The sequence below is a fragment of the Eupeodes corollae genome, chromosome 3 (genome assembly GCF_945859685.1).
Source record: "Eupeodes corollae chromosome 3, idEupCoro1.1, whole genome shotgun sequence".
NCBI lineage: Eukaryota > Metazoa > Arthropoda > Insecta > Diptera > Syrphidae > Eupeodes > Eupeodes corollae.
In genome coordinates this window covers 65,607,731-65,623,180 of record NC_079149.1, presented here as the reverse complement: position 1 = coordinate 65,623,180, position 15,450 = coordinate 65,607,731, and the positions used below count along the sequence as shown (strand labels likewise).

At 30.0% G+C, this 15,450-nt stretch overlaps 1 protein-coding gene across 6 annotated transcripts in view; it reads left to right on the top strand.

Annotated features, from left to right (window-relative positions):
• Positions 1-15,450, top strand: part of LOC129952906 (pseudouridylate synthase RPUSD2-like) — a 169,014-nt gene that overhangs the window by 144,869 nt on the left and 8,695 nt on the right. For all 6 annotated transcript variants that reach the window (XM_056065861.1, XM_056065860.1, XM_056065859.1 and 3 more), the window contains 4 exons: positions 2,993-3,085; positions 9,963-10,050; positions 10,171-10,393; positions 13,692-13,779. In XM_056065861.1, coding sequence (XP_055921836.1) covers positions 2,993-3,085; positions 9,963-10,050; positions 10,171-10,393; positions 13,692-13,779 — 492 coding nt within the window. The remainder of the gene's footprint in view (positions 1-2,992; positions 3,086-9,962; positions 10,051-10,170; positions 10,394-13,691; positions 13,780-15,450) is intronic.

The following is a 15,450-nucleotide window of genomic DNA, read 5'->3' as shown; positions in this document are numbered from 1 at the left end:
GGATCAACTTATGAACCGAGACCCAAGTTCTCAGAATTTCGAGATCTTCTTCAATTTGAATGTTACAATTATTATTTTCTGAGTTTGACAGGTTGGCAAACGATATATCATCCGCAAAAGCCATAGCAAGACCGTTCAACTTCAACCTAAAGAGAGAGTTAATATAAACCAGAAACAAACAAGGGGCCGAGTACGGAGCCCTGAGGTACTCCAGATTTTATATATCGAGCTTCACTCATTACACCATTAACTACTAGTTTTTGAACTCTTTGTTTTAAATATGACTTCAGCCATTGAAAAATAACTCCTCTAAATCCTGCATTATATAATTTACTTACCAGTAAATCATGATCAACCATGTCAAAGGCTTTAGTCATATCAATAAAAAGAGCCATAGTCGGTTTATTATGATTTAAGCTGCAAGAGAGTTGACTGCAAAGTCTTCAGTTGACTTTCCAGATCGAAATCCAAATTGATTTTCGCTAAAAAAAAACAATTTTTATCTAAGAAAAAAGTAATTCTTTTTTTCATTAATTTTTCTAAAATGTTTGAAAAGATGGGAATAAGAAGAGAAATAGGCCTGTAGTTAAACATATTTTTTCTATCATTTATTTTATAAAGTGGGATCACCTCCGCACTTTTAAATTTTTGAGGAAAACAACATTGTTTAACAATTAAGTTAAATATATAACTTAGCACATCTGAGACATATAAATCAATTTTTTTGAGTAAGTTACTAGATATTCCATCTGAAGTACAAGAGTTTTTGTTTTCAATCGATAAAATAATTTTATAAGCTTCAAAAGAGGAAAAGCATCGAATGCAAAGCTGTTATAGGTTGTAATCTAAACTGCGTTGACCAGGACAGTTGCAATCAACATACAAATCAAAATGCATAGTGAAATATCGTCTGCAACAAAAGTTCCTATTGCGTTAGAGTTCGTTTTCTTTTTTAAAATATCGTTGATAAATTTCCATTTCTTTTTTACATTGAATTTTGAACTTTTGAATAAATTAGAATAATAATTTGTACGGGTTGATTCAATATTAATTTTAACAGCTTTACATAACGAATCATAATATTTGTGTAGTTTTGTATTATTTGGGTGTTTTTTTTAGCTTAATATCAACTTTGTTTTTATTTTGTATTTGCTTAAGAAGGCAATAGCTCATCTAAGGCTTTAAAAACATTTTTTATTTATTCTTAGTGGAAAAAGAAGAACATGATTGATATGCTTTTGCAAGATTGAGTTAAAAACATTAAACGAAGAAGATGGATCCTTTTCAGAATAAACTTGATCCCAACATTCATGTTTCAGAATGCTAAGTAATAAGGTGCTCTTTATCATTATTGGAATTTAAAATATTTTCAAAAAGGATCATTTTGGAATCAGTGATTCTATAATATAGAAGCTATACTTCCACAGAAATGAAACTTATTATTCCTAATAGGCCGATTTCCAATAATAATAAACAATAAACTGATAATTGACTCAAACTATAGAGCGGATATCAATTGCAAAGTCTGAAAACTTTATTAAAGTCGGTTAAGCGGTACAAAATTCAAAGATTTAAGTCGTTATAAAGCTTCAACCGTTGTACGATGGGCATAGTTTATTAAAATTTACCACCCAACACGTGCATGGATACAAAATTTGGCCACAACTCCATAACAATTCTCATTTAATTAAAATTGAAAAATAAAACGAAAATTTAAATTTTGTTAATATTATTTGTTTTATTTTAAAAACAATAAATTTCACAACTTTATTCTCATTTTCCTAAAATCGGACCCCTTAACATTATAAAGCTTACCCTGCCAACTAATAATCATCTTCTGTCAAAAAGTTGCTTTGGTCTTTAAATAAATATACCAAAGCTAAATGCCTTAGTATGCAAAAATAAAATAAAACAAAATTAAAAACTAAAAAAAGCAGTTCTAAAAGTTAAAGTTGCAATGGAAACTATTTATAATTAAAACAAAAAAACGACCACCCTACAAAAGTTTCCTTACAAACTAATTGCAAAAAAAAATAAAATTATATGAAAAATAATATCTTTGTATGAGCAAACAAAAAAAATTGTAGGAGGCTTTTGGTGCTGTTTTGCTTTTTCATGAATGACAGAAATTCCTTTAAAGTAAATTCAGCAATCGTAAATAGTTTTAAAATAAATTCTACCTTGAAGTACACACAAAGTGACATTTTACGATAGCATAGTAGTCACTTCTCCATGCACAGACCATACCTCCTTCTGCTACTTCTATTGCTACTGCTACTGCATCTTTGAAGTAGCTTCTGAGTGTAGGCATACAAACAACATCAAAGCATTATTTGTTTTATTTTACCTACACGTACTCAAGTTTTGTGTTACTTGTTTTTGTTTTTATTTGTGATTTTTTTTTCCTTTTTAAGGATAAAGCAGTTTAGGGTTATTTATGCATTCTAAATTGAAAGCCAGGTTTTCGTTGCATTAATTTGAATTTAATGTCAGCTTAAAATGCAGGAAAACATATCAAGCAGTTGTGGTTATAGGTTATTCAGCGCAACACCCAAATCTCCTTGATATTATGACCAGAAAAAGCAATCCTTAAGAATATTGAAACATTGCCAAAAAAACTGAAAACAGGTAGGTATGCTTTTTTAGTAGGCCAATATGCATATGCTTACGTTTTGTGCATTTTTGTTTGTTTGTATTTGTTGTGATTGAATTGGTTGTCCCTAGAGACTGGTAAGCAATGTTTGCATAATTTGATGTCAGCAATTGTATACAAAAGATATAACATGTCATAGAGAACTGATGCCGTACTATAAAATGTGTCCTTATGACTGAGTGATTTTACAAATGTGATGTTGGCTTTCAATTTCATTTTCTGTGTATCTTGTGTATCTATGTTTAAATAAAATATCTAAGAGAAATCTATCAGATAAAATTTGAAAAAAAAAAATGAATGTAACGTTATAATGTAAATTAATTTTTTTTTTAATTTCAGATAATAACTCAATGTGACAAGGAGAAACTAAGATTACCAAATCCAGAAAAGAGAAAAGCGGATGAAAACGACCAAGTTAAAGACTTGAAAAAGGTTGGTATCTGAATTAAAAACCTTCAATATATTAAGACTTCTTTTTGGTATAAACTTAAGATGAAAGATTTCTAAGCCTTGTCAAGTGATTTTCTTGTGTGTTTTATGTTTCACGAGTTCTTCGTATGACAAATTGTCATTTACCAATAAAAAAATATCTGTTTTCATATAATTTTGCATCATTAAATCATATTGGGTTTTTCTCAAAAAACATTTTTAAGATCCTTCCATTAATAACTGCGAATTAAACGAAGTCAATATATCGTACGTCAATATATATCGCTGCGAATAAAGCGAAGTCAATATATCGTACATATTTTTTTTATAATAAGCGCATAGTCAAGGTGATATTATTACCTTATACAGTGTGAGCACTAGGACAGAAAGGGGTTGAAAGGAGGTGTCGGTGCACATTGGTTTTGAATTCCTGAATATTCCACATTCGCGTAGTACGGCTAAAGAACGAATCTCTGTATTTGACAGTACGGGCGAAATTGGCCTCGAGGGTATACTGATGAGCATTCCTAGAAGCGCGAGTATTACGGTTGAACTGTTTAAGGGGAGGCATGCAACTGGCTATTTCCTTAAAGCATAAACCGTTAAAATGGCGGTAAAAGAGGATGAGACAAGAAACATTTCGACGATATTCAAGCGACGTAAATTATCTTATGATGGTAATATCATCAATTAATCTGAATGATATACGTTCAAAACTGTCCAAGAGGCTTAAGTATGTTGCAGGAGCACCAGCCCAGATATGGGAGTTATACTCAAGCTTTGAACGTATATAAGTCTTGTAGATAACAGCCAGATCAGAGGGGGAGAAAAACTTCTTGCATAGAAAACCCAAACACCTTGCGGCATTTTTGGCGACATCTCGTATGTATATCGGGATGTTCAGTCTCATTGATGAAACTGTCATCCATGAATAATGGCAATCTCACTTTAACGGTACAAGACAGCATTGAGTTTTCGCATTAAGCATTAAATTCTACGCGGTTTCTTATTCCTTATTGCACAATGCTGTTTAGGTCGGAATTTAATGAGCTTATCGTATTTTTTGTTGCAGTTCCACATCCGAAGAAGAGTTAAGCGAATTTGAAAACGAATATGAAAAGCTAAGAGTTCTATCAGTCAGTTGCAGACAGGAGATCATTTAAAAAAAGTAAGAAATATTGTTGGAGATAGAACAGAGCCCTGGGGCACACCAGCATTTATTTTATGGTTTTCAGAATTGAATACATCCAATACTACTTGTATTAAAAGATCCGCAAGGTAATTAGTAATTACTAATCCAATGAAGCAAGGATTAATGAAACCCGAAAGCACTCATTTTCGATAAGAGAACCTGATGCCAATTCACCTCTTTTTGGGAATAGGCTTGAAAAATTAGGTTGAAACGAGACCTGAGCAGTAGGATAGATGAAATAGCTTGCATAGTGGTTTTGCCAGCGTTGAAAAACACCTCTCCAGAACAATAGCGGGGATACCATCCGGACCAGCGGATTTATGTATGTTAAGATTTTTAGGATTCTCACCGCAGTACGAGTCCGAAAAAAGATTGGCCACATAGAATCACTTACGCGTTCGATGACAGGAGGTGTCAAACACTCACTGGCTGCGTTGAATTGGCGGCGTTCTACCTAGCAAAGAGATTAACTTTCTTCAAAGAGCAAACAAATAAAATGTCATTGACAACGAGCGTAGAAACCGAGGAAGAAAAAGAATTCCTCATGTTTTTTACAAATGACCAAAAATTTGTACTGTCTTAGGGAAATCGCCGTAATTTTTGGTCACGTAAAAATTTGGTTCGTCGAATATAGGTGTTGCATGCCTTCCTTGCTTGCTTGAACTTATTCCGGTTTTCCTCAGTTGAATTTGGCTTTAAAACAACGAAATCCTTCTTCACCCTAATAACCTCCTTACAGCTCGCATCTAACCATGCGCTTGTGACCATATCAGCGCTGACGTCAACGTATCGAGGAAGCATAGTGACCAGTTAAAGATCCTAAAATAATTATTGAGACCGTCCAAGTTGGCTTTCTTGTATTGCCAAAAGGTTCTCTTAGGAGCTCTGTCTTTAAATGGAGAGTTTTCACACGAGACATTTGCTGATATGACACAATTTTCAAATGTGCCTAAATGAGATAGAACACTAATAGTGTACTTACAAGGGTCAGAGGTAAGAAACAAGTCAAGAGTGTTTTCTGCTCGACCTACCACGTCCGATATTTGAGTGGCCTCTTTGACCAGCTGAGTTTGTTGGTTCAACTCAGCGGAGATCTCACAATTGTAATATTTGTTTAATTAAACAAAAACTTAACTTTCCAATAAGTGTTCTAAAAAGACTACTTTTACTAAGGATGCGTGGTTTATGTTTAAAATGATGTGTGTTTATATTTTTTTAACTCCATTTTTTTTCTAGTTTCCTCAGGTTTTAAAGATATTTCTGAAAGAAAATCATCATAGTAAAATGTTTTGGAGATATAATAGTTTTTAAAAGCTTGTGTCATTGTTTTAAATTTTATATACACAACAAAATTTTAAGTATTTTGAAAGATACAAAATTAGGTAAATGAAAACTCATGAGCCTTCAAATAATTTTATAATTATTATTATAATTATTTACATGCGATGTATAACAAAACATTTTTGTTTGTTTACATGCAATTTCAATTTAAAAAAAAAACAACAATATTGACATCAAATTGGTATAATAAAAAAATGATCATAATTTAAGTTTTGTCATTACATTCCGCAGTAACCAAAGCTGTTACCCAAAACACGCACAAAAAACTACACTTAAAAGTTATGTGTTACTAGGCCATGGTACTCCATCACGGGCTGTTGCATTATTATACCAATAATACTATTAATTTTATTTCAACAAATTTAGTTGCAAATTTAGTATTTTGTGTGAGTGTAAAATTGGCTTGTCCGCCTGTGCACTCAATCAAAAAAAAGCTATGGTTTATGAAATGTGATGAATTAATTTTAAATAGTTCAGATTTTTGTATTTCAAAGAGAGAAATACTTATGGACGCACGCAGGTAGGTATAGTGCATAGCAAATAATTTTAAAAATTACGTAGCAATCAGCTAAATTTTCTATTTTAATATAGTTAAGTGTATGAACACTTTAAGCAACTATAATAGACTTGACCGAAATTAAGCTAATGTCAAAACCGAACGAAAAGTTATGAGAAGTTATTTTAAAAAAAATAACCATAATGGATTCAAGTAACTTAAGCAAATATTGGGTTGAAATGCATTTCAAATTTGACATTTGCTTGAGCTCGAGCCATTTAAATGGCTCTTGCGTAATTGCGCGAAAGTTAGCGAAATTTAACGAAACTGAGCAGAACGTCTATTATGGTTAGTGAAATACAAGGCTGCGTATTGGTTCGTTCCCTTAAGCTCAATTAAGTCTATTATAGTTGGGCCTTTAGACGTTTATGTTGTTATTTTATTAGTTTTGTTTTTTTAACTTGCCGAGTAAACCCCGAAAATGTTTTAATTCTTATTTTACATTGAAAGGTTTCTCCAATTCGAAATTTCATTTTGAATATTCGGCTATCTTAAGATTGCAAAATCGTATTGTTTCTCGCACACTTTATCACAATTAGCCACCGAGAACTTATATCATTTTTGAAGCCACGTGATATATAGGGTCTTAGACAATCATTAAAGCACTTAAAGATGGAACATTTGCAATGTGCAAATTGTTCATGTAAAATTTCTTGAAAAGGATATAGAAATGAAATGACATTGGAAAACACTGTATTTTTGGTTTTACTTACAGTGTCTAATGGAAAATTAAATAAAATTGTTTTCAATTAGTTCAATATTAGGCTGGTCAAAACAAAGCAAAGTTAAAAAAAAATGTATATATTTTAGTCATACTAAAATATGTTGGTATTTGGTAGCAAACCCCCTTGTTTTTAAACACTTCAACACATCTTCGATTTATGAAGTCATAATGCTCTTTGCCAATTTAATTTGATCAAACAGATCGTTTTTATTTTTGCAATTTGTCCTTACGTATTGGACGTGTCTATTGGGTCGTTGTCCTGCTGGAATATCGATTTCAGAGGCAAATGACTGAAATTTAATTGGAGTCGTCCGAAAAGAGTGCGTTCCTCTTATTTTTATGGTCCATATAATTTGGTAATGAGCAAATTTGAATCTTGCCAGCTTGTTTTTAGTGGAAATAAAATGCTTTTTTTTTGTAGATTTTAAAGCTGCTTTTGATACTATTAAGAGAAAACTATAACTTTTAAATTATTAGGTGTTCGATTACAAAAAAATTTGTAAGAATATATGAGAAACTTCTTTTAAATACCACTGGGGTAGTTTCTAATGGTAGAACCTCTTCGCAGCAATTTCAGACAGAAGTGGGTGTTCTGGAAGGTTGCATTTTGAGTCCTTGCTCTTCTCACTTTTTATTAACGACATTGGATTCTGATTTGCTTATTAAGACGCTTTTATATGCGAATGACCTTGTCATTCTTACTGATAATCCGGTAACTCTACAACTGCAAATTAACGAACTTAACCAGTATTGTAACTCTTGGTGTGTTCAAATAAATACTTCAAAGTCGAAGATTATGGTTTTTAGATCTCATAATCATAATGTCAGAAATGACCGTTCTTGGAACCTTAATGGTTAAAAAATTTTAATACTTAGGTTTTACAATAACACAAAGTTTAAACATCGGACCTCATGTAAAAGATAAAACATTAGTTGCAAAATCCACCATTAACTGCATTTGGTCAAGCGATTTTAATAAAAAAAAATGTATCGAACCGATGATGGTAAAATTCAAAGTATTTGATGCAACAATTAAAAGTTCTCTCTTTTATGCTAATGAAGGGTATGGTTACGAAGTATGTGAAGTGAAGACTTTGAAGTAATCCAAAGATATTTCTTCATACGTGTATTTAAAGTCCTTAAGAAAAAAAGTTTGAACAGATATTTAAGTCGAAAATTAATTTTTAGCAACTTTTATTAATTTTTTGTTTAGGTTTTAATTTTTTGTAAAAATCTGTCAATTCGGTTTTTCTCAAAATTTTACTGAAAGTTGAAAAGAATATTCCTTATAATTTAAAATTAGTTGGAAGCTATAATCTCAAATTTTTGAAAAGATATTTGAGTCGAAATTCAATGTTTACCAACTTTGAGTAATGTGTTTTTAAGGTTTTTATTTTGTAAAAACAACTGTCTATTTGATTTTTCCCAAAATCTTAGCAGATGTTAAAAATGTTATTTTTCGTTGCATAAAATTGTTTCGGAGATAAAATCATTTTGTATTCGTAAAATTTTCGAGGTGAACATTTTTTTTTCAGTTTTTTTGATATATAAAAAAACCGTTAATTGGATTTTTTCAAAAAATATAATTGTTTTGTATAACGTTACAATATATTATATAAAATTTAACTCAAGTCTCTAGCGTTTTCGGTTCATGAGATATTTAGGGTTGACCAAAATGTTCACCTTTTATTTTAAACTGCTATGGTAAAAAAAAACCACCCACGCAATTTTCTTGAGAGCCCTTTCTGCATCTTTCTGCCTTATTATATATGTATAACAAAATTTATTTGAAGTCGATATCTCTTCTGGTTCTTGAGCTATGGGCGACGAAAAAACGTCGCGAACGTACGGAAGTACGTACACACGCACGCACAGACATTTTTCTTAAAATCTTTTAATTCGACTCTAGGGACCTTGAAACGTCGAAAAATGTCAATATTTTCAATTTGACAAATCGGACCCAATACAATAACTTCCTATGGGAAGTCAATAATAAAACAGCTATTTTTACATTTCTGCTCGTCTTAATTGTTCTTGCGCTTACGTTAAGGTCGAGTTGAGTTCGTATTCCTCTCGTTGATATAAAAAGATCTTTTTTAATTGATTTTATTATTGCAGAATCCTCTCATTTTGTTGTTTTCCTTAGTCTGAATGACTTTGGATTTGTAAAATTTTATTTATCGGCAAATCACTGATTTTTGAATGGAAGAATCTTCCGATATTTTAGTTTGAGTCATTCCAATTTCCGCAATAAAAATAATGCTTTTGTTCTGACCAACAAAAAATTGGGCTAACAGTCGTATATGTGTCATATTTAATGAACCGTTATAAAAACTATTTTCTCTTGTGGAATTAAATTAAATTAAATACATAATGTATTCAATTTTAGAAAAAAAATTAACATGATTTGTTTAAGTTATTAATTTTTGAATGACATAAAGGTGGAGGTAGTTTTCGTTTGTTTTAGCCAACACTGTACATATATTCCTAAGTATACAAAAGAGAACTCTTAACGAAAACCACCTCCTTCACTTCTTTTTGATTGCAATGCATTCGTATTTATTTTCGAGAATGTAGGCAAAAGGTTAAAATAATAAAAAGAAAAGATGAATCAAATATTATATACTATTCCTTACTCTTATATCGCAGAGCAGAGCCGTCTTTAAGAATCAATTATACAATTCTATTTATTTGACTCTAAAAAGATTGTAACCTTTTTTCTCATTAATTCAATTCAATTTTTGGAGACTATCGTGTATTCTCAGAATTCATTTGATTTGAGCAATTCTATAGAATGGAAACAAACGATCTTGTTTTTCGTAAATTCATTTAAAAAGAAAATACGTTTCAAGTTTAAATGAATACTGATATTTTATGCTTTGATGCTATTTTTAATAAAGGTTGGAGTCGAGGTATTACTTACTTTGGCATTCGCCAGGTCTAGAATAGGAAGCGATTTTAATGAATTGCAGCCGCTTAATTTGTTTTTTATTAACATTACCTTACATGACTTTTCTTTAATTAAAAGCTTTATCAAATAAATTGCTCTTTGACTGTTTTCTTTTAGGCAAAACTTGAAACAAAGGCACTGAAGGCTAAAAGACCAGGATTCACGGACGAACGCTATCACGAGACATCATATTTCATTGAAAATGGTAAATATAAATAAAATTGTAGTGCAAAAAAAACAAATTGCATTCATTTATCAATTTTTTTCGTAATCTTGTTGGTTTGCATTTTTGATAGTTTTGGTTTTACTTTTTTTCTTTTTACAGGTCTTCGAAAGGTATATCCGTATTACTTTACTTTTACCACATTCACCAAAGGCAGATGGGTTGGCGAAAAAATACTTGACGTATTCGCTAGAGAATTTAGAGCTCATCCCGCCGAAGAATATGAACGTTGTATTAATGCTGGTACCTTGACAGTTAACTATGATAAAGTGCCAATTGATTATAGATTAAAACATAATGACTTGCTGGCAAATATTGTTCATAGGTAAGTTTGTCTGTTTTATTTTTAGCAGTTGTATTTCTTTACCGAGTTTTTGTTTTTGTACCTAGTATTATAGCCTTTGTATACATTTAACAATAATTTTTAAATCTGCATGTATTTTCCTTCATTTCAAATTCTTTTAGTTACAATTATTTAAAACTAATAACAAGTTAAAAGATTTATAAACAATTCGAAAAAATGTAAACTAAAGAATAGAACCGTATTAAGAAAAAAGTACTAGACAGAGACAGGATAATAAATATTAATGAACATAATGAAATATCAACAAACATCACACACAAATATTATATAGTTATTTAGAGCTAGACTCACCTCTTTTGACCCTTTTGATGATCAAAGTGTTTCGCTAAGCCATTATGTATAAACCACAAATTCATACATTTTTTTAAAGCTCAATATTATAAATGTTTTAATTTTAACTTATTAAACTCACTTTAGTTATGAAAGTTGGAGACTTCTCCGTCATTTTGTCATACATGTACATTGTGCATTGCATATATTTTTGTTTGTACTTTAATTTTACAGATGCCTACATGACCAACCTTAATTAAATTAATACAAAAACACTACATTGTGGTTTTTGATGCATATAAAAACATACATCTGATGAATCTTTCAAGTCCCAATGCTGCAATGCTCACACTTAACCTAAGAAATTTTCTTTTTCGTAATTAAGTTAAATATTCATAGGCCACAAAAAGGACAAAAATAAAACAATGCACTTGAAATGAACCCCATGAAAACATTAATATAAAATTCACTGAATATATCATCTACGTTATATATAAATAGGAATTTCTGTATGCGGAATTGAAACAATAAAAATAAAATATAAAAAATGAAATGATTTTAATTAAGAGTAGATTGTACCTCACATATTCGTTTTCATCCGATTTGTTTGTTAATATTGGTTTCTATACGGAATGAAACGTATTCTTTCTTGTTTCTTTTGAAAAGAAAAAAGATATTACTTAAGTTAATTGCGAATGCTTAAGGATATTCATAAGAAATTTCCTGATGAGTACTTCAAAAATATCAAATTCATTTAGCGGTTTTATTGTACACAAAATTATACTAATAGTAAACTAAGTGAAAGGTAAACGGATAGTCATATTAGCTACGTTTTATTACTCTCAATATACTCAATACAAGGGTTGCAACGCACAATTGGGTATATTTTTAATTATTGAATTTAAGAGGTATTACAATTTATTAATGTTTAATTCAAATAAAGTTAAAAAGAATACACAAACAAATTATAAAAAGCTCAGTTTTTTGCATAATCTTAAAACATATGGGCTTTATATCTATTGAAATACGTTAATGGCTTTAACAGGTTCTACCGGTGGTGTGAAAAAACTGCTTTCTCAAATTAGCCGTTCCGATATTTCTTAAAACTGTTGGTCCCCTTCATCCCCGACGACATTACTAGCACACAATAATGGTTTAGAGCTGTAAGTCACTAGGCCTTAGTTCTCTTTGACTGTTGCGCCAACTAATTTATTTATTTGCACCTCTAAACGTTATAAAATTCTTTTTAAAATGCTAAAATTTAGTCTACAAGAAAAGTTTGCTGATCCTATCTCCAAGAGGTGATCACCGAGATCTGTTGATTTGAAACCTTTAACTTTTTTTCTTTGAGTTCTCGTGAGAGATAAGGTCTATATCTTTTTTTTGCTATTTTTTTCACTATTAAAATTAAACTTAATTTCATAAAATGTATTAAATTTATGGTTGATTACTAGACAATTTATGCTTTTTTACTTAAATATTTATGAAAAAATTCTAAATATGTTGAAATAATTCTGAAAATAGTACACTCAATTTATTATTTTAAATTGATGCTTAAACTGTATTGGAACTTTAATACCAAAAATACTCCATTTACCAAGATGGGAATCTTTCGTACGTTTCACTCTCCAAAACCTGTTTGCTTAAAAAAACGATGCGTTGGGCTAGCAGCACTTTGCAAAGCAAAAACAAAAAGAGGAGGTTAATAAGTTTTTTTTTTCAGATTTTTATTTTTACTTTTTTCAATGAAAAAGTCAGTTTGAAGCTTTAATTTTGCAGTAATTTTGTTGATAGCGAACCAATGTGCATTTTTGTCTTTAAAAAAGCATGTTCAATATCAGTTTATTATAATTAATTGACTAATTTACAGTAATCACTACGAAATTCATTGAGTTTCTTAATTAATCTCGGATTATTGTATCAAAGATGCGTTCGAAGAACCATCAAGTTAAGGGTGCGAGCGCAATTTATGTTATGTATGTTTGTGTTGTGTGTGACCATATTGCATATTTCTATTCCTTAAACATGCTTTACACAAAGCAACTTATTTTTAAGACATGGTTTCCTCAAATTTGTATTCCAAAATCTAACTAAAAACAAAATTCTTAATTTGGTCTTGCAATTATCAAACTGCTCAAATGATGAAAATACTAATCTAGTTAAGGAATCTGAACAAGCTTAAGTTGACAATGGAACTTTTCGTAGTCTGTACAGAAAAAATACGAAGACACCCGCCTATTGCTTCAACCTGAACTTCTAACGTCGCCAATAAAATGCTCTAAACAACCTACAGCTGAAAAAAGTGTCTGTTTTGTTGTTTTACAAAGTATTGAGTTACACTTCTGTCCATTTCCAGTTGCAGCTCATATTGCGTTCGCAAATAATTTAAGTAAACAAAATACAGCACTAATAAATCATTAAAAATTCTATTGGTTAGGATTGTTTCGTCTTTGAACGAAGGCCATGAAACATTCAAAATGAAGAATTTATATGGACCTGAGGACTAAAATGAAGCATTTTGATGGGCCTGAAAACTAAATGAGAGAATGTGTTTGGTTTTTCACGCACACTTTCTCACATTTAGTCCTCAGTAGCTTGTAGGCAAACCGAAATGTCAGTCCGAGATTCCTATCTTGTTAAATGGAGTATTTTTGTTTAATACAATAATTCAGTGTTCCAAAATATTACTAATATCAAATTGTTCGATCTTCTTTTAGGCTTAGAACCCAAATTCTTCTTTTTAAAAAAATTGAATAACTATAAGACATCATTTTTCGTTTTATTATTTTGTATAATATATTTGTGTGAATTATAATAATTTTTTCTTACAGCTAAACTTTCCCTTTTGATATTATTTTTTCTTAAAATTAATATTAATATCAAAATATTACAATAATAATTAATATTTTCTTAAATTAGTTAATCATTTTTTTTTGTTATATCATAAATTTGATTGTATTATTACTATAATTATAAATGTATTTTACAGACATGAAGTTCCCGTCACTAGTCAACCAATCACAATAGTACACATGGACGAAGATATTGTGGTTGTGAATAAGCCGGCATCAATACCTGTAAGTGGCTTAAAAGACTGCCATAAGTATGCCTTGTAACTTATAACATTCATACATAGTATTCAAAAACTCGTACTTGTAATCAAAGTTTTATTTATTTAATATTAATTTTGTTTGTCTGTTAAAAAAAAACTAACAAAATTATTCTAGTTATATGTTAAAATTAAACATAATACAATTTTTAAATAGTTCTTCATTTTAAAATCAATTATTTTGTATAAAAATGTACAAAAATATAAAAATATATATATATAATATATATAACAAATAAGTATCTAATAATAAGATTTAATAAGAAATTGTCTTCCATTACTTGAGTATCCCTTAAATCTCATCTTTTTAATGATATCTATGTCTTTGGTGCACAAGTTCAACATGTTTGCAATACAATTTTCTTCATGTATCTTCTTTAATATTGCAAAAAATTAAGGTGTTCAGTTTTGTTGTCTTATGTCAATTATTTTGTCACATATTACTGTTTTGAATGTATGTAATGCTCTTTCAATATTATTTTGAAAGTAAATAATGATTAATTATAACCGACATTTAATATTTAACAAAAAAAAACTAAATAACAAGACCACCACAAAGTTAAGATTTTTTTTTATTTTCCCATCTTAAAAAAATCAAAACATAAATTTTTGTCTTGAACGTTCTTTTGGCCCAATAAATTGATTTATTTTTGATTAAAAATCAAACTTCAAAATTAAAAACAAAGCAATACCAACCCAATTTTTAGAAGTCAAGTGATACAAAAATCAATCAATTTTGAAATTAAATTTACAAAAGGAAATTAAAATTGACTTCATTAATAAAAAAGGCTTTTTATTGGTATGAGGAGTCAAATTTCGAAAATGGACGTTTTCATTAATTTTATTCCTAAACAAACATCTTTCTTATCGGAAAAACTTTCTATGAAGTGTAAATACTATTACAAATAAGTTCAACTGGAGCTTTATTTTGGCCCATATTTTTTACCATTACAACCTTCGTTTTGACAATTCCCATTTGAAATCGTTCATTCTGATTATAAAAATGTGCTATCAAAAAATGAGAAAGTCACTTAAATAATCGTCAATTCTATAGCCAAGCCAAAATGTAACTCTGGTTGCAAAGAGAACGTTCTCAGAATTTTTAATCACATACCAAAAAGTCAATAAGTCCTTGGTATTTATTTGCATCAAAAACCAACGTTAACAAGTCTGATTGCTTAACACAAAAAAACACTAACTAAGGCATGTATCGGCTCCCTGTCTTATCAAAGTAAATCTTTCTGCAGTTGCTGCAGACAAGCGACAACTTAGTATTACTTGTTCATAAGTTGAACACTCAACTTAAACGCTCTGCAAACCAGTTAAGTGCATTAGCTTCGCAAACAAATTTCTAATTCTCTAAATGTGCATCGCTTTCTCGTGATTGAAAATGGTACCTCTGCCGAAGAAAGGACATAAATAAATAAGTAGATGCAGTTGATTTTCGCAGACTTCTTGGCTTATAAACTTTGCTTGATTCTTGTCTAGGTCTAGTTATATATATAAGTTAAATAAGATATATATTAACTCATACTGAAAGGCCAATGTACTCCCATCCCGTTGAAATCATACAGAATTGCTACGAAAACTCATTACCCAATTCTTTAACTCTTCGATTAATAATTAAACAGTCAACAGC